This window comes from Balaenoptera borealis (assembly GCF_965194805.1).
Source record: "Balaenoptera borealis genome assembly, chromosome: 10".
Lineage (NCBI taxonomy): Eukaryota > Metazoa > Chordata > Mammalia > Artiodactyla > Balaenopteridae > Balaenoptera > Balaenoptera borealis.
This window is the reverse complement of record NC_138874.1, coordinates 93,312,400-93,332,326: the sequence shown is the minus strand read 5'-3', so window position 1 is coordinate 93,332,326 and position 19,927 is coordinate 93,312,400. Positions and strand designations below refer to the sequence as shown.

Here is a 19,927-nt window from a genome sequence, read left to right as displayed (position 1 = left end):
CCCAGCTGAGTGGCAAAGGCCACATCACCCCAAATGAAACATGAACTGCAGGGTCCGGGCCCTCTGAGGACACTGGAGGGGTGGGGTAAGTTCCCACTGTTCCCACTGTTGCTGGTGAGAAGCGTGCTCAAGCCCCCTCACCCCTCCCCCGCCTTTGGGAGGCTTTCTGGGCAGTGGCCAAGGCTTTCAGAGAGAGAGATACAGATCTTGGGGCCAAAGAGCCACATTCAGTGGGCCTGCATGGCCCCTCAGCTTAGAGCCCCTGACCCTCCCCTACTTTTGCTGGACGCCAGTAAGCAGGGCTGGGCAGTCCTGGTGTGGGGAGTAGCCCGTGGCTGGTCAAGGCCAAGCAGAGGCTGGGCAGCTGGAGCATCCTCCCAGGAGAGAGGAAGACAAGCATCCCATGTCCCTCTGAGGCCCAGCCTGCCAAATGAGTGCAACTCCCACATTGTGCCCGGACCCCATCCAGCACTCCAGCTTCTACAGCCACCCAGAGGTACTCAGCCCATCTAGAAAGTTTTTCCGAAGGTCCCTGACCGAGGCCTCCCTTTTCTGCCTAGCTGTGCCACTCATTTGGCATAGGCCTCCGCACTGGCCAGTGGGAGCGGCAGCTGAGCTTCCAGGTCTGGGCTTCGGGTGAGAGATGGGCAGGCCCTGTTCTGGGGAGCTCAGCACGGCGCCTGCCATCCTTTAGCCCCTAGGTGGCGCTGCCCCTCCACAAAGGTTGCACACCAGATTTAGACCAGCTCGGCCTTAGGAGCGTCATGGACTCCTGCTGCTCCTCACAGATCCAGGGACCTGAGGCCATCGAGGGGCAGTAGCTTCTCCCTTTCAGCGTACGGTGAGGCTCACCTGGCATTCTGGCCCCTGCCATCCAAGCCCCAGGTCACGCTCCAGCCCCCTCCCCTTCCCCTGCTCTCTCCAGGGAGTCTTTCCTGATTGTCGACTCCCCTCCTCCCCTCCGCTCCTGCACACCCACCAGCCCGCCTGCCCTCCGTCCCCAGCCCTCCAGACTGCACAGCACAGCCCTCAGGCTGGTACGAAATCACCTTTATTCACAATCAATCAATCACGGTGACCCAAGTTCACAGAGGAGGCAGCAGCTACCTCCAGGCTAGCAGAGACAACAGGACGGTGGCTTCCTCTCCCTGACGCTCAGGCTGCACAGCCCCTGCATGTAAGAACTCTCCTTGCCTGAGAGGGGACCCCTGACTGGATGGGGCCCCACCAGCCCCACCTCACCCCACTCCCACAGAAGGGGCCTACGGGGTCAGTGGGGAGGGGAGACCCACGGTAGAACTGTGGCTTCCCAGCAAGGCAGGTACAGACAGGGCCCGCCTGGCATCCTGTGCTGTCCCACCACACCACCCCATAGCAGCCCCCACCAGAGAACCCCCGAGAGTCACAAGGAAAGTCCCCCCCGACCCCAACAATCACTTTACAGAGGTGGCAGCTGAGGCTCAGAGAGGCTTCGACCTGGTCAGGGCCACACAACTGGTCAGTGGCCAGGTCCAGAATCCCACGCTCTGCCAGCCATATGGCAAAGCAGTCTCCGACAGGCGTAAAAAACTATCTGAGGGGGCCGAGGGCTGGGAGGCTCGGGGGAGACTAGGCCAGGACTCAGAGCTGGCCCCAGCCATGGCCTATCAGGACAGGGTGTGCAGGGCTGAGATGACTATAACCTAAGAGCAGCTGCGGGGGCACTCCCTCACCCCAGAATCAGGACTAAGAACCCAGAGGGGCTGGGACCCATCCTCTTCCCTTCTCCTCTTTCCTGGGACCGGAGAGCCTAAGAACAGGCTCCCTACCCCTACAATGATGAGGCCAGCTGGCCTTCCCTCCCTCAGCCTGCCCAGAACTTTTTATGTCCTTATGGAGGAGGGAACTGCTGGGCCTCATGATGTATAATGAGCCAATTATGATAACCCTGCTCCAGCCCAAGAAGAAGGGCATTTTGTGGCTCTGGGGTGATGCCCTAGTCCCAGGGCACTGCAGAGGCTCTGCTGCCCTCTCTATAAAATGGATACAATTTGTCAGAAGGTCTCCCACTTCAGCCCCTTTGGAGTTCTACTTCATGGTAAGCAGAGCTGGCTATGGACTTTTGGGCTGCAGTCTGGGGAAGATTTTGAGTGATGACTACCTCTGCTGACCCTTCTAACCAGGCACCCCGCCCACCAGGACAGCATTTCTAGGGGTCTGGGGGATGGGAATTCAGTTCCCCCCCCCCCACCAAATAACTCCTACAAACCCAATAAATAAATAAATTAAAATACGGAAAAAGCCTTTTCTTACTCCAGGGAACCCCCTACTCCCAACCCAGGGCCCTGCCCTCTCCTGGGGACGCTACAGCCTCTATGAGTATCAGCCCGGCCCAGAATAGCACTGAAATGGGGGAGGAGAGGTCACAGAGGGTAGCTGCAAACCTGTTCTTCAGAGAGCCTGACAGAAGACAGACCCTGCTCTCCAGCCCACACCGAGGGGCTGCCCCTGGGCAGCAGCATCCAGCAAGATGACTGGGGCAGACAGGCTATGACCAGAAAGGAGTCCTCCACATCTCAACCAGGCCAGGGGTCTAGGGACCCAGAACCTGGAGGCTTCTGTAACCTGTCTGTCCACCCATCCAGGGTGAGTGGGAGATGGACATGGCATGGAGGCTGCAGCCTGCCTAGGATGAGAGGTATCCACTGGCCTCCTTACCCCTGGCTTCCAGGCCCAAGGGGCAGGGAAGAAAGGACGGAGAAGGTAGGCGTAGGTCAGAGAGTAAGGCAGCAGCTCAGGAGCTGCCTGCCTAGGGCTGCTGTTGCGCAGGTTGTGCACTGCTCAAGGGCAGTTGGCTGAGGGAGAAAATGGAGGCTGAAGTCCAAGTCCACACTCCACTAGCCAAGCCACATGTCTGGGCTCAGGGCCACATCCACCCAGAGGAAGGGACACACTTTCTAATTCTCACAAAGGTGCCACACGGGCTAGAAGGACCTCCTGGGAATCTACCCCGGATGGGGAAGATCAGGAGAAGCTGAGACCCCAGTTTAGCCCCTCAGCGTGCAGGGAAGAGCAGGCGATTTGCTTCTGCCCCCACCTCCCTGCCTGATACCCCTTCCTCCCCAAACCTTTAGGGGCTGTTTCCCATGTTTAATGAGAAGGGAAAAGAATTTCCAAAATGAGGAAGAAGAGAAGGGCCCCTGTTGACTTGCCCCTCAGGTGGAGCTGGGCCGGAGTCTGAGGAGGTCGGCGTGAGGGGTAGGGCACCACGACGGGCTAGGAGCTGCGGTAGGTCTTGATGATGTCCTTGATGGGGCGGCGGCAGATGGGGCAGCAGGCGTGTAGAGCCTTCTTGAGGCGCAGGCCACAGGCATAGCAGAGGCACATGTGGCCGCACGTGTAGATGACCGTGTCCACCGCGTGCTCATAGCAAATGGTGCACTCATCGCTCCACGGGCCCCCGCCTGGAGTCACTGGCGACTCTGGCAGGCTCACCGGTGAGTTGGGGGCCGTCCCTGGGGGCAAGGGGACACCAGTCAGGAGGAGACATGGCCCAGCCTGGTCCCAGGTTCATGAAGAGAGCCCCCTGGCCTCTCCTGCTCCATTTATCAGGGTCGGCCTGTCTAACCTACCACCCAACTTCCTGGGTGCAAGAGAGGAGAGGATACACTCTGGACAGCCCCACTTCTGGCCCCTCAGTGCCCAGACCAGGGGCCAGGGTGTCCATGAGGCATTGAGAGGAGGAGGGAGGGATGGAGGAAGGAAGGGGTCCCAAAACCATTTGAGGAAGACCCCTCCTTACCCTTTGGTGTTCTTTGTGCTAAAGAAGTCCTTTGGAGAAAGCTGCCCAGCTGGGGGACAGGATGGGATACACCCCGGAAATCACCACTCAACCAGGGTTCACTGGGCCCATCTCCAGCTCCTCCAGGGCCCAGTCCTGATACAGAGGCTGCATGCCTGCCTCAGCCAGGGTGAGGGTGGGGATGGGGTCCTCAGGGTGGGAGGTCTGGCATGATCACCATGGAACTGGAGGGGCCAGCCTACTTACCGCCAGCAGAGTTCCCCAGAGGTCCAGAGCTGCATGTGCTGAGCAAGGGGTCAGAGAGGCGGATGCCCAGGGCGCTGGGCGAGGTTGGTGTGGAGGCAGGGGAGCAGGGGAGTGATGGGATGCCCCGCTCTGCCAGGATGGTGGAGCCTGCAGAAAGGGTGGGAAGGAGGGAGGGACACACCAGCCACTCAGAGGCCCACTGGGAGAAAGCTCGAATCTCCACCCCTCTATTAGGTTCCCAGGAGAGAAATGGGTGGTACAGCCTGACCACACGGCCCAGCCATAAGGCTCAGGGTGGGACTCCACCGACTGGCTCGCACCCTGCCCCAGCTCTCTGTTCCCGCCTACAAATTGGAGGGCCACACGCATCATGCTCTGGTGTTACTGCATCTGCCATCTCCAAACAAGCCCCCTGCCTAGAATCCCACCTCCACCCTTCCCCATGCTTCCTTCACCTTCAAGGTTTCCCATGCCAGAGAACAAAGTCGCCTTCCTCCCACCCAGCATGGCCCTTCAAGCCCTGGCCTCACCATCCTAGTCAGAGCCCCGTGCCATCACCCCACTTCTCCTCTGCATTGGCACCTTCAAAATACTCCACACCATCTCCCACACTTGTTCTGCCCAACCTTCTTTCCTTTCTTCCCTCGCTTTCCTCTTCCCTTCCATCCCTCCCTCCCTCCCTCCTCCCTTCAACAAGTACTTGCTGAGAGCCTACCAGGTACCAGACACTGTGTATATATAAAACTGGGAATGAGACAGACAGAGCCTTTACCTTCAAGGAGCTAACTGTCCAGGGAGTCTCTTGGGGCTATCCTCAACCCCCTCGTCTGGACAGCCTTGACCCCACCCCCCGACAACCACATATCTCTATCTAGCACTGACCAGCCACACACGCCATGCACGGAAATAAAAAAACCACAGAGGATAGGAAATTATTTGTTCTTTGCCCAGGAACGTAACTTTGTTTCCCTACTTAAACCTTGCGCTTCCTGAAAGCAGGAAGTCTGATTCACCTGTAAGTCTCCCACAGGCCCTAACATAATGCCCTACACATAAATAAGTGCTCAGTGAGATATTTTTTATTACTAGTTATTCATTCTAATTCATTTACTAGTCACTGTTTCTAAGAATATTCATTAGCTGTCCATAGGATTTCTCTTATTAGTGTTAACCAGGTTTCAAGTTAATTATCATCTCCTTTCAGAAATTCATACCTCCTATTTGCTTTTCTTGCTTTATTGCACTGGTTAGCATTTTCAGAACAATACTATAAGGCATCTCTATCATATTCCAGACTTTAATAAGAATATTTCTAATGTTTCACCATTAAGCATGAAATTGACTGTAGTTTTGGAGTGAAGGAAATATCTTTCCACTCTTAGTTCACTTAGGCCTTCGACAAAGCAAAGCATTCCTCTATAAGGTAAATAATTATCCTTCACACATTGTTACTGGTTTTTCGAGTCAGTCAGGATCCCCTAACACCAGTTTGTTAGTTGAGATGCCCAATTCTCCAAACAGCTCAGGAGCACTCTGTTTAGCCTATATTAAATTCTGAATGATTATTCTTCAACACCCACCTTGACCTACTTCCCTTTGGGGACATTTAAGTCCTGGGTTGTTTTTGCTTGTTTGTTTTTAAGCTTCTCCTTGGCTCCAGTCTAGTAAGCCTCTTTGGGCAAGAGAAGCTTCACTGGAAAGCTACTTATCTATTATTGGATGGTGCTGAGGCAAGAGGGTACCCTGTCGTTATGTTATTTCCTTCATCTGAGGAACAGTGTCTTCTGGTGAATGTAGCCAAATATCTTTGTACCTCAACCTGATTTTTTTTTTCTGCACCCCAGTCCGGTTTGTTTTTATTCCATCCTGAATTTTCACCCCAATTTCTTTCCTTACTGATTGATGGCTTTTCATCTAGCCTGATTTCTTTTCACCTCCTTCCTGACTTATTTTCCCCCAATCCTAACTTCTTAGCACCCCAGCCCCATTTCTTTTCATTCCTTTTTAAATTCATTTTACACTCCATCTTCATTTGGTCTCTCTCCAGAGGAGGAAGTCTCCACTGATTTTATCTGATTTCACAAAACTCTCACACACTCTCACAATCACCAACAGCATTACATACACAAATACGCACACATTTAGTTACTCACATGTGCCTAGACACAGTATGCCAATCTTATAGCATAAACTCATGCTCACTCACATACACACATTATCTTGTCTATGAAGCCTCTTGGGGTGAGGTCTAGGTCAGGGGCTGTGAGACCCAGGGGTCTCCAAATGTGTCTAAGCAAACTTGCTGAGGGAAAAAAAAAAAAAATCAGATGCCCAGGACCTAATCCGAGATCTACAGAATCAAAATCTCTGGAGGTGGGATTCAAGAATCTGCACTGTAGTAGGTTCTCCGAGTGAGTCTAATGCTGCTGCAGAGCAGACCAGCACTTGGAAAGCATGAACACCTGCTCACTCTGGGGTAACAGAGGTTCCAGAAGATACACGTAAAAAAAAAAAAAAAAAAAGATTTCTGGTCAAACGAGCTTGGAAAAGCTGGACACCATAACCACCACCACCCTCTCCTAAAGGTTCACATTGTATATTAAAGGCTCTGAGAAGTTCTACAGTAAAGAATCGCCTGCTTTTTAAAAACTCAGTATTTCCCAAACATTCTGGACCCAAGGACCTGTTTTCAACGGACACCTATCCTGCAGAACACTCTGGGAAACATGGCTTACACAAGTCCGCATCACCCAGTCCTTTCAAACTCTGTCCATTCAAACCCAGGAAGGCCCAGACATCTGCAACCCCATTTCCTCCAAGGCCCTCTGCTCGGAGATTCCCCACAGACCCCCAATCTAGGCACCACCCTGCAGAGATACCTGGCTACTGACATACCAACCTCTTTTTCTTATTTAGACACAAAATCACCCTTAGAGGCAGGGACCTTTATTCCCATTTTAGGAGAAATGGAAACTGAGCCTCAAAAAGTTCGCTGCTGGTGGAAACAATTTTCTTTTTTCCCATTTTTAAATAGCCACTGGGCAATGTGTAAGAGAACCGTTTACGTATCTGTGGGAATGTGGGTGAATCAGATTCTGAGCGTGAAACTCAATGTTCCCCGCTTTTCTCCCCCTCTCCAGGGTTTATCTGGTGAGATCTGATAACTATGGACTAGATAATTGAGTCCCACCCAGAACTCATCTTTGGGGTCTGTGACTCTTTCACTAGACCCCATGAAGGGCGGGGTGGGCGCTCTTTCCCCCTACCCAGACACGCCCCTCCTCCAGGGAAGGCTGGGTCTGGAGGCGCCAGCCTCCAGGTGCACCTGGGGGTAGGCGGGCACGTGGCCGGGGGCACTCACCGAGGATGCGGATCTGCGTGATGGCCCCGTGCAGGCCGAAGAGCATCCAGAGCGGCTGCGAGGCGTCCACGCACAGCTGCATGCCCGCCGCGGCGCCATTGTGGCTGAGGTGCAGCTCACCGTCGGGGTTGACCACCAAGCCCAGGATGTCACCGCTGTGCAGGGGCCCGGGCACGCGGCACACGGCCCAGAACTCCTTACGGTCCACCAGTGCCTCGGGGCTGAAAGGCAGGTCTGCTGGCCGCAGCGTGCCAGGGTCGCACGTGGTGACTCCGAAGGAGAGCGCGCCAGGCCGCGCGCCGCCCGAGCGCGTGACCTTGACGAAGATGGTCTCGGCCACGCGCACAGGCCGGCTGGTGAAGACGAGCGCGCGCTCGTCGCGCCCGTGCTCCAGGCGCGCCACCGTCTGCTCGTCCAGGATGCGGACGTGTGCGCCGGCGCGCAGCGCGTGGAAGCGCAGGTCGCCGTCGAGCTGCGCTGGCAGAGCGCGGCTGTGCTGGGAGTTGAGCGAGTTCTGCGGGATGGGGCAGCCGGCGGCCGGCGCGGTCTCGTCGCCGTCGGCGCCCGGCACGTTGAGGTCGCACAGGCTCACGGAGAGGCGCGCTTCCTCAGCCTCACGTCGCAGCGACGGCCGCCGCAGGGCGGTGAAGGAGCGCGGCCGCAGGCAGTCCGGGAGCACCAGCTCGCTGTCTGCGGCGGGGAGGGAGACAGGGCGACCATCACGCGGGCCACAGCGCCCAGTCCCCATCGCCTGCGCACCTCCTCCCACTGGTCTTTAAAGCGCGCACCAGTAAGACGCACCGGGTTTCTAATGGCACAGAAAATGCTAGGACATAACGTTGTGCAGGACTTCTAACTACGTATTTGTTTAAGCAAAGGATCAAGGCCGGCAGGAAGGACACACCAAAACTAAAAACATGATTACTTCTAAATAGTATGCTTATTAAAATTGGATTTTTTTTTTCTAACTCCTGGGGCCCTCCCTTTTTATCCCAGCAGGCAGAAGAGCACCCAGCACTTAGAAGGCAGCAGTAAATAATATTTGTTGAATGCATGCTGACATCCTACCCATCTGGGAGGCCAGAGGGAACCCCCCCCCCCGAACGCCTCTCTGCACAAATTGCAGAGAGATGTTCTTACCCCAACAATTACCTTGTGAAGTTATTGCCACGGAAGGACATTGAGGCTGAGAAGTTAGGTGAATTTATCCAAGTTATCCTTTCAAAACTGACAACTGGAAATCAAACCCTTTCTCTTTTTAATCATACAAGTAATACAGACTGTATTTTGTAGAAAAGACAGTTCAGCAAAAAGAAAAAGTAATCTCCTGTCAGCCCACCATCCAGAGGAAAATACTATTAATATTTGGATGTATGAGTTTCCAGCCTTTTTTCAATATATTTTAGTTATTTCTTTTTTTAAAACAAAAATTGAATCACGCTATATAAATGCCAGTAGTTTTAAACTAACGAGTAACAAATCTTTTTGAAAATGTGGCAACTTTTATCTGTCTTCTCAGAAAAATGCACGTTCTCCCTAAATTCCGTGGATAATTTCGGGGCATCGACTCCAGGCAAAGAACTCTGCTATACAAATTTTCTTTTCAAAACTAGCTTTTCGGGCTTCCCTGGTGGCGCAGTGGTTGAGAATCTGCCTGCCAATGCGGGGGACACGGGTTCGAGCCCTGGTCTGGAAAGATCCCACAGGCCACGGAGCAACTAGGCCCGTGAGCCACAGCTACTGAGCCTGCGCGTCTGGAGCCTGTGTTCGGCAACAAGAGAAGCCGCGATAGTGAGAGGCCCGCGCACCGCGATGAAGAGTGGCCCCCGCTTGCCACAACTAGAGAAAGCCCTCGCACAGAAACGAAGACCCAACACAGCCAAAAATAAATAAAGTCAGAAAACATCTTAAAAAAAACCCAAAAAACTAGCTTTTCCATTTACTGTGTCCTGAATACCTTTCTACACTAATAACCATGTTTTTGATACCATACTTTTTTAATGGCTGGTTATCTCTGCTTTATGGAGTCCTATAATTTGTAATAAAAGTCATCAGGTGCGATGAATTACCCCTGCATTTCATCCTTAAAGCATCCCATGAAGTTGTTCCCATTGTACAGATAAGTTCAGAGATGTTATGTGACAGCCACGAAGTGGCAGATCCAGGATTAAAGCAAGATCTGTCCAACTCCCAACGCCACATTCTCCACTTTCGGGCCCTCCTCGTTTACTGAACCCTTTCTGTGGGAGTCCCTAAATTTGGCTAGTACCACCGCAGCTCACATCATCGGCCAATTCCTTCTCAGGAGGCTTTTCTCTGAGCCTCCCCCAGGGAGAATCTGTGCTTTCTCTCCAGGAACTGAGTAAGGGCTGCTGGAGTGCTTGGTGTGAGAGCAAAGCTTGGGGGACTGGACTGGTAGGGGCCGCAGAGGCCAGAATTCAGCTCCAGCTGAATCTAGAGACGCTCTCTAAAGCCTCTCTATCTTTGTTCTCCCCCAGCTCCCCTGCCCCTTCCAGGAACAGTGTTGTTTGGACCCCAGCAAGGAGAGGGTGCTGGGCCGGCCCTCCCCCCAAGGCTCCTGCTTCTCTGGAGAAGCCTCTTGGGGCCTGGCTAGTCAGGATTCCCAGCATCGTGTTTGGCAAGGAGGAGGGAGCCGACCGGAAAATGTGATTATTCCAGGGAATTGACTCTGTGACAGTAATGGTGCAGAGAGGCTGGGGGGCTGCGGAGAGGCAGAGGCGAGGAGGGCAAGACACGGGAGACAATAGTGGGGGGCTGAGGAGGGCTGTGGGCTGACCTGGACCCCAGGGAACAGCCCCTGCTCCCCTACCCCTTAGGGATTCCGGGCAGCGGCCCTTGAGGAGTCCAGAGGGTTGGGGACAGAGAGGAGAAGGGATGGGGAAACAGGGTGAGGAGGAAACAAGTGGCTCAGAGATGCCCAGCCGGGCCTATGGGAACAAGGTTGTCATGGGGGCCCACACACACACCCCCCCCAACACTCCTCTCTCCAGCCCACCCCACACGCTCAGGACAATCAGGCCAGAGCCCATGGAGCTGGGCAGACCCTCAGAACAGATTCCTGAATGGGGCTGGAATGTGAGCTCTCCTGCTCTCTGCCCCTTCAGGAGTCCTCTTCTGCTTGAATATACCCACTACCTCCCAGTAGTGCCACGGCTGAGCTACTCTGTCTTTAGGAAAATGTTTCCTACTCTTAAACTGAAATCTACCTCCCTGTATTTTTTTTTTCTGAACTCTTCATTTTATTGATCCTTTACCATACAAAATTTATTCAAATTACACCCATTTGAAGTGGTAAGATCACAGCTAGAAAACAGGTTACCCTGTAACAAATTTACAAAATCCACCATAAAAGCTTTTTTTTTTTTTTTACATTATATTACATATTATCTTTTTTAAACTAGCATACACACAAAGCTTAACTGATTGGTAGTTTGCCTACTCCCTATTTTGGGAGAAATACTTCCTTTTGACAAAATCACATACCCCATAGGAAAAGAAATTCCCACAACTGACAACTGCCACCCAACTCACTCTTCAAGCCATCTTCCTTGAAATCCCTCCTCTCATACACACAAGGTGTCATGCTGAAGCTTTAAATACTGCAATTGAATTTACAGATCTACACTTACAATAAAAATCAACACAAGAACCGCCACCACTACAACAAACACAAAGTAACTCTTAAAAAATTACAAACCAGCTAGAAAGTATTCTGGCAGTGTTTACAAATTACTTGCTATTTTTATACAAAATTGCTAGATAATGAAAATGAGCAGCCTGCGTATCAACCTAAATAAAACGATCACTCCACACAAATCTGTACATATAAACACACACCTATCACGTGTTGCTCTTTATACAGTTTACTTTCTCGGGCTCGCTCATAACCTCCCTGTATTTATACCTACTACCTCTGGGGCTGCCTCTCAGCCCCACACTGAGGACAGCTTTCCTCAGGGAATACTCAGACTCCCCACACACCTTCCCACCTCTTAGACAATGAACACAACCAGACTCAGTATTCCAGATGTGCCCTGACCAGCTCAAGGCACAAAGTGGCCATCACACCTCCCCTGATAAGTACACTATACTTCTAATAATGCAACCTAAAAGTATTTTAGGTTTTTTGGTTAACAAAATCCATATACTGGTAGGCAAGACAGGAGCATAGTTAAGTGCAAGGACTCTGAAGTCATCAGCTTGGGTTCAAATCCTAGCTCTGCCATTTCCTGGCTGTATGACCTTGGACAAATAGCTTAACCCCTCTGGGACTCTCTTCTTCAGCAGTGAAATCAGCATTTACTTACTGGTATAAAATATGGACTCTTAATACTCCCCTCGGAAGGGATGCTGAGAAGACGAGGTGGAATACAGTACCTAGGGCACCTAGTAGAGTACCTGGCACATAATAATCGCGAGGTTAATATGAGCCATTGTTATTGTTTTCCTGCTACATGGTTCAGAAGAATATGCATGGGCTTTGGGTTTAAATGTCTGATCCAGCACTTGGCTGGTGGCCTGTAGGTAAGCAACTGTCCTCCAGCCCCCGATCACTCACCATGAGAACAGGGGTACTAATACCTGCTTTGCGATGTTGTCATGGGGATCAGAGGTAGATTGAGAAGCCCCTGGCACCTGGATACTTGATAACTTCAGTTATTACCATTTGCTCAGGTTGAGTTTATCAACCAAAGTCAGGTCCACCTGCACTCAGACAACTAACTTTTTGAACCTAGGACTTTCCATCAGTCATGGTAAGCACCCAGGACAAAATCATGGAATGACATTACTGACTAAAGACCAGGAAGGAGAAGCTACAAATGGTGATTAGAGATGAAAGAAGAGAAAGAAGGAGAAACAGTGGGCAAAGAGAGAGAGAGGGGAAGGGGTAGGAAAGAGATCCCTTTGGCTTTTGTTGAAATATCACAGGAGTTAGGAGAGGAGGTACAGGAGATGCTGGGAAACAGCTAAAAATGGAATCTCTGGGGCCAGTGCCCAGCCCAAGTATGTCTTCTCTCCCATCCCCTCCACCCCTCGGGGTCAGGAGCAGCTGCAGGCCACCAGCAAGCTCCAAAATAACCATCCCATCAGTGTGCCCGGCTGCGTGGGGCCCTGAAATAGATGAAACCTGAGATGGAAGAACTGGTCAGAGCACCCTCCACAGAGGGGACGGCAAAGGTCACATCACCTTGATGCGAGTCCACATCAAGCTGGAGGTCAAGGAAGGGTCCGGGCCCCCGAAGCCAGGGGAGAACAACCAAGGGCCGAACCTCAGCCCAGGACTGCGCCCTGGGGTACAGCTTGGAAAACCCAGAGGGCCAGCCTGTGACCCCCAAGCAGTGGGGTGGCCCCATGTTTGAAGCAACAAGTTATTTAATCCGTGCCTGGGACACACAGCTGCCCACTTGGAGGTGTTTATGATAGGGGAGGGGTGGCACAGGGCCATGGGAGGAGCTGCAAAGCTGGCTCCCCTCTCGTGTCCCATCTTTCAGGAGAGAACTTGCCAGTCTTCAGCTCCTGCCTAATCTGGTGCCTGGCGCTGGCTTTGCAGATCCCCTGGGCCCGGGCAGAAAGAGCCAGACCCTGCAAAGGGCAGGGAGGCCTGGGCCAGGGTTTCCTCCCCTCAGGGTGGCACTCAGGGCACCCACTCATTGACCCCCTGTGTGCCCAGCCCTGGGCAGGGGTTAAGGAGAGGGAGAGCCAGGACCTGGGCCCTGGAGAGCCAGTAGCCCTTGGGAGACTTGAAGCTTGGAGGCATGAAAATATTTGAGTACAATTTTGTTACAAAATTCTCAGTGTCTCAGGTAAGACAGGACCTCAGAGGAGAATGAGGAAATCTGTTTATCTCTGTCAAGTTCTCACCCAGCCTTGGCTAGAATGCCCCTGGGGACAAGAAGCTCACCACTTCTCAAGGCCATCTATCCTCTACTTTGACTCGCTCTGAAACAGAAGTTCTTAGCCTCAGTTGGACAGCATTATCCTAAAAGGGAGATTTATCCTAAAGAAGAGAAGGCTCAGAGGGGGCCCCAAGGAGTGGGTACAGGACACTTGGATCCATGCAAGGAAAGTTTTTCTAACAGTCACAGTTGTTCAGAGACGGCATCTCAGGAAAAACAAGATTTGACCCAGGCCCTGAAGGACAAGAGGGTCTGGATTGACAGAAGTGAGAGCCACTCGGGTGGGAAAACTGCATTAGCAAATGCCTGGGGAGAACAGTCTGAGCAAAACCAGTGAGGAGAAAGGAAAGGAGTGGAGGAAGAGGCGCCAGGCGGAGGGCACCAGGGCCAGCTCCTGCCCAGAGACCCACTCAGCCCCCGACGCTGCCGGCCAGTGCGGGGTAACCAAGGCAGGGCCTGGGAACTGGAGCAGAGGCTCCTTTGAAGCAGGGCCTGCCATCAGCCCAAGACTTGTTTGTTTAGATTCGCACATCCGCAGCGCTGGATAATCTTTAACCACGGGTCAGCCTGCAGCCGCCCAGCTGGCTGGCAGATCTCTGCCGGCCCCTGTTTGGAAGGCGCGCCAACCCATTTACTGTGTCCATAAACATCTTCCTGCCGGTCTGCAGCTGGCACAGAGCAGGAGAAGGAGCCAGGAGGACAGGTACATGGCTTGGATGGGCAAGGGGTTTCTCCACCCTTCTGGGCAGTGCCCTGAGCCCACACCACCCCCACCCTCTCCATGTAAACCCGACCACGAGAAAGCTAGGAGAAACAAACACACTTTCTGAGGCTCACGGAGGGAAGGGCAGAATGTCCCAGAATCACTCAGAGTCATAGACTCTTAGAGTTATAGAATCTTCAAGCCACAGGATCTTAGATGTATAGATTCTCAGAATCATCTGGTCTGGTGGTTCTCAAACTTTTTTTTCAAGCAGTGGAATCACTCATCCAATGGAACGGAAAACTCTGCTTAAAGTCTAAGAGGTGGCCACAGAGCCCTGCCACTCAGCTGCCTCAGAGGTGCCTCTGTGGAATCCCAGTGCTCCAAGGAACCCAGCTGGAGAACCATAGATCTCGTTCCAAGAAACAGTTTAGATAGCATGGTTTGACTTTCATCCAGACACAGGGACTTGGTTTTAAGGCTCCCTCTTCCAATGAGAGGACTGGCAGGGGATTGTCTATTTTGGTGGTGTTTTTAGATATTCCTTTTTAACCTAAAAAGACAGCCCTTCCCATTTGTATAAACACTTTTACATATGTGAGCCTCACAGAATATCTGTGAGGTACATGGTGCATGTATAATTATGTCCAAAGAACAGACAAGGCGGTTGAGGCATAGAGACGCTGAGAGACTTGCCCAAAGCTAGTGAATGGCCAAGTGGAGTCGATTCAGTCAGGTCTCCTGCTTCTGAAATGACAGCTTTGTCCCCAGTACTACAAGGCCCCAGCTCCTCCCCTAAACACACCCCACTCTGGGCCACCAGGTCTCTCCAAGGTCCCCAGAACTATATCTTGGGCCAAAGAGATACTAGATGGAAACACATAAAATTGCCATTTCTGGACATTACAAACAGTCAACTATTGGCAATTATATATGGTTGCATTTTATATATATTCATTCTGGTAGAAAACTAGAGCACACTGTGAACAACAGAATCAAACAAAACCCTCAAGAGCCTTCAGGGAACTACAAGGCAGGCAGACCTACCCTCACCACTGAAACAGGATGCTGGGCACCCACTGCCCCTCTTCGACTCTGCCGGGGCCCTGGTGGCCTATCTGTGCCCAACACATATGGCTGATCCCTGATGCCTGAAGCTCTCACAAGCTCTATTCTGGAAGACATAAGGGGGCCAAAATCCCCACCCTTGAGGGGGTATCTAGACATTATAGGGAGACCAGAGAGACTCATATTTAGAGAAGCTGGGAATTAATGTAGCCCACACTTCTGGGCTCAAGTCCCAGCTTCACCAAGCTGTGTGACCATGGACAAGTTATCAGACCTCTCTGAGCCTCTGTTTCCTTATCTGCAAAATAGGTACAGTAATAACTTTCTTTATAATATAGACAAAGAGGATTTCTACTGTATTCTTAAAGAGGACAATATATGATGTAGAACTGCTGACACTGCTTAGACCTCCACTCGCTTCAGGAAGAGGAAGGGTCACGAAGAACACGGGAGGTCAGGGAAGGCTCCCTGGTGGAGGGAAGGGTTTGGTACTGGGCCTTGATATAACTGGCAGAATTTCAGGTGAGCAAAAAAGAAGCACCTGGAAGAGTCTCCGAAGCAGAAAGAACAGCAAAATTTTTTCTTTTTTAACTAAGAAGAAATGAAGGGCTTCCCTGGTGGCGCAGTGGTTAAGAATCCGCCTGCCAATGCAGGGAACACGGGTTCGAGCCCTGGTCTGGGAAGATCCCACATGCTGCAGAGCAACTAAGCCTGTGAGCCACAACTCCTGAGCCTGCGCTCCAGAGCCCGCGAACCACAACTACTGAAGCCTGCGTGCCTAGAGCCCGTGCTCCGCAACAAGAGAAGCCACCGCAATGACAAGCCCACGCACCACAACAAAGAGTAGCCCCCGCTTGCCGCAACTAGAGAAAAGCCCGCGCGCAGCAATGAAGACCCAACGCAGCCAAAAATAAATAAATAAAAAAAATTTAAAAAAAAAAGAAATGAAAACCATCAAAAAGGAAGAAATCACTATCAGCATCCTCAGCTCTTTCTCCATCCCAAGAGCTTGGCTCGGGCTCCTTAAGCCAATATTTGCCTCTCGGCCCCTGGCAGCCACAGCTGAAGGTAAATATTGGTTTAGCCTGGGAAGCGGAAGCCCCACATGGCAGTGTGGTCCTCAGCCGGCCAGGATGCCTCACGCTCTGTACCACAAGCTGAGGCACACCCGGGACAGAGACCTGACCCCAGGCCTTATCTACGGAGAAGCCCAGGCCTCTCAATGCTGAGCCGCCACGCTGGCCCACCACCCCAGAAACTGGTGCAGCAGCAGCCTGGCCCCCAGAAAGCTACCCTGAGAGTCTCTGTACATCTTTCTCCTCAGTAGGCAGGTGGGGTCTTTTACCAAGACCTAGGATGACACCATGAGTCCTTGGGAGCCCCCCTAATGGCCTCCTAACACCCTCCTGGGCTCAGCCACAGACATCTTGATGTGGCAATAAGTCTTCTCACACTGACCTTGTGCCCACATCAGCTGGGAGGTCTGAATTCCAGGCCCAGCCTGGCTTCTGACTAGTTGGGAGAATTTGGGTAGGCCCCTCCCCATCTCTGGGCCACATTTCCTCTTACTGAAAAACTTGACAGCAAGAAGCTGCTGGAAACTCTCTACTCTCTTGGCTCTCTCCTCTGTGATGCATGAGCATACCCATACCCGTACACACCTGCTCTCCGCAAGTCATCCACTATCTTCCCACTTCATCCCATCCCCTGAAGGATCTGCTCCCCGACTGACCGCCAATTCCCCACCTCTGTGCCAATGCACACCCCTCCTGTCTGGCCTAAATTGTTCCTCCTCAACCAGTCCATTCTTTTCACCTCCCCTGGTTCCTGACTTGAAACTCATCTCCTACAGGAAGTCCTTCTGGATTGCTCCCCAGCTGCACCCCTCCCCCCCGCCCAGTTTTATTCTTCAGCCACACTTTTTTGCAGTATTGGATTTAGGTCACCTCAGAGCAGTCATATGGCATGTCCCCCAATATAAACACTCTTTAAGGAGAGGGGCTGGGTTTCCAATTCTAGTGTCTCCTCCAACCCCCTGCACAGCACCTAGGCTGTGGTGGGCACAGCGAGGTGCGCAGGAACACCCTACAAATGGATTCCTGGCTCACCAGCTTTCTGCCAGGATCCACAGCTGCTCTTCCTGAACCAACACTTCTGAGAGGAGGAGGGAGACCTTGAAAACTGGGATAGGAACTTATCTCTCCAAGTATTAATCACCCCATAAAACTTGTATTTATTTAGTTGCTGGCAGGTCCTTCTTCCTGGAGGTAGGAAGCTGTTATTCTTGGAGATACCAGCCTGGGCTTGGGCCAGGGTGCCCAGAGGGAAGAGGGTGATCTGCTGTGAACTCCAGCATAACAGGGAGCCTGGAAGTCCTGAAGCAGGTCTACTGGGGCCATGGCACGGGCATCAGGGGGCCTAGGTGATGGTTAGGGCAGTGGGGGGTGGGGATGGGGACCCCACCTGGAGGTGTCAATCAGGGAGCGACACCAGCTCTTGCCTCCACTCTGTGGTGGGAAGACGGCCAATCTGTCCATGGCCTGACTTGTGGACTTACTATGTGCCAGGGAGCCCAGGATGTCTCTGGGCTGAGGAGCTTGGAGGGCTTTGGCCACAGGTTCCAGGTGGAGGCAAGAGGGGAGGGGGCAGGCCTGGCAGGTAATCTCTAAAGATGAGCCATGGTTTTGGGGGACAATCACCCCAGGAATGACAGGCCTACCCTCAGAGCCCCCAAGACAGAGAGTGACCTCTTCAGAGGAGAAACTCAGCTGAGGAGGAAGACGAGGGAAAGCAGAGGAGCCGGTGGGATCTGGGTAGAGGGAGAGAGAGGCCCAGAAAGACACAGGTGCAGTGACGTGGCAGGTGAGGAGAGAGGGGGAGATGAGAAGTGGGGAAGAGAGGGAGGGAAATGGACCCTGAGACTATACAGGGCAGCAGGTGTGTCCCGGGGGCAGGGGCACGGAATGAGGGCATAGAGCAGCAGGCCCACCTCCGAAGATAACTTGGGTGGGTCTCTCCTTCCTTCACAAAAAAAATCAATTTAGGAAGAACAAATCGAGGAGCTATTTTAATCTGCTAATTCATTTTAGGGGCCATAATCAGTGTTTTTAAATGCCCAGGGATTATAGTGATTTACAGCTGTGACGGGAATCAGCTGGGGCCTTGGCCTTATTGGGTATACAGAGAGGAGGCTGACAGGAAATCCAAATGCAGCTGAAAATACTGCGTGAAAACCCATTTATAGTCAAAGAGGCTGGGCCAGGTCAGTGCCTGGGCTCTGCCCCAGGGTGGGGCCCTTCAAGATTACTCTCCAAGCCCCTCCCTCGGCCCCTGAGATTTGGAAGCCCCATCTCACCCAGTATGTCCCCTTCATCCTCACCCCCATCCCAACCCTCCTGGATCTTGTAGGCCCAGCCTAAGCCTCCCCCACCAAGAACCCTTCCTAGACTCCATCCTCCCACACCGACTTCAGCCTCCTCTGACTTCCTGCTTAAACCCACCGCGGCGGCTGGGGGGGGTGGGTGCGGATGGGGAGGGGGCAGGTAATGCGAAAGGTACTACTTTTGGCATCAGAACAGCCAGTTCAAGTCCCAGCTCTGCCACACCCATACACGGACAGGACAGGGCTTCCATGGGCCTCAATTTTCTCCCTAACAAATGGGGATAATAATCACTCCCTCCAGGGCCAGCTGCTGAGAGGTTAAAGGTTAAATGAGATAACGATGGAAACCATCTTGGCAAATGGATGAGATCCTATGACCACAGTGTTCAGCGATTTACTGTTGTCTCTTGGGCTATGCCCCGATTGTTCTGGAGTGTTTGCTTTGTCTCCCGGTGAGCCTGTGGCTGTCTGTGAGCAGGGTTGGGTCTACCTCAGCCACGCCCCCAACCCTTTCCTTCGTCTAACAAGTCATCCATCCATCCCACCACTCTCCCCTACCCACCCTGCAAATATTCCTCAGGGTCCTGTACACACCAGGCACAAGATTCCACCCTGGAGAGGAAACTAGCTGGGTAAGACATGGATCCCTCCTTCACACAGAAAGACTTCTAACGATTACTCATTTCTCTGTTTTTACTTTCACTGTCTTTTTTTCTTTTTATCTATCTTTTTTACTCAAATAAAAGTGTTTTGAAAAAAAAGAGCTTCACTGTTCCTACGCTCTGAAGTCAGAAAGGACAAAAAGAAAAAACGTTTTTCTACCACCTCCATGGCAGTTTTCTCTGCAGGGACGGGAGGCAGGGATGGGAGATGGGAAGAGCAAGCATTGGCTTGAGCATCGACTTGGTACCCAGGACTATGCTGGGTACTTTACTCATAGCCTCTTTAGTTGGATTTAATTTTCCTACCAACCCATTTTACAGATGGAAAAGCTGAGGTTCATCCAGGATCCTCCTGGAGACACAGCCAATTTGCCAATGGGTTGACCTGTACCCAGTCTACGAGTGCACATGCACATGCACACACACTTGCCTACACATGCTCAAGTGCAGCAAAGTGGGATTCCTGGACTGGGAGTCAGGTGACCTGGATTCCAGCCCCACCTCAGCCACCAACTCACTGTGAGACCCAAGGAAGTCTGAGACTCTGAGGCCCCTTCCAGCCCTGGCATTTTAGGGTCTGTGTGTGCCCTTGCCAGGAAGCCTGGTACTTTAGCAGCCCTAGAATACTTTCTAATGCCCCTCCTCCTCACCTCCCACAGGATGTCTGCCCTCTCACTCCCCTGAAGTAGCCTTACTCACACTGGGGGCCCAGAAGCAGCCAGAAGAGTCTTAGCCCCCCTAGTGCCTTCTGCCGTCCCCTCCTACCCCTTTCACCCATATCCCTGCAAAAAGGACTAAGGTGGGGT

At 52.4% G+C, this 19,927-nt stretch overlaps 1 protein-coding gene across 3 annotated transcripts in view; it reads right to left on the bottom strand.

Annotated features, from left to right (window-relative positions):
* Positions 1 to 2,192: 2,192 nt before the first annotated feature.
* NEURL1 (neuralized E3 ubiquitin protein ligase 1) overlaps positions 2,193 to 19,927 on the bottom strand; it is a 78,905-nt gene continuing 61,170 nt past the window's right edge. For all 3 annotated transcript variants that reach the window (XM_082408346.1, XM_082408347.1, XM_082408345.1), the window contains 3 exons: positions 7,389 to 8,078; positions 4,028 to 4,174; positions 2,193 to 3,494 (listed from right to left, as the gene is read on the bottom strand). In XM_082408346.1, coding sequence (XP_082264472.1) covers positions 3,256 to 3,494; positions 4,028 to 4,174; positions 7,389 to 8,078 — 1,076 coding nt within the window. In that variant the 3' untranslated portion in view covers positions 2,193 to 3,255. The remainder of the gene's footprint in view (positions 3,495 to 4,027; positions 4,175 to 7,388; positions 8,079 to 19,927) is intronic.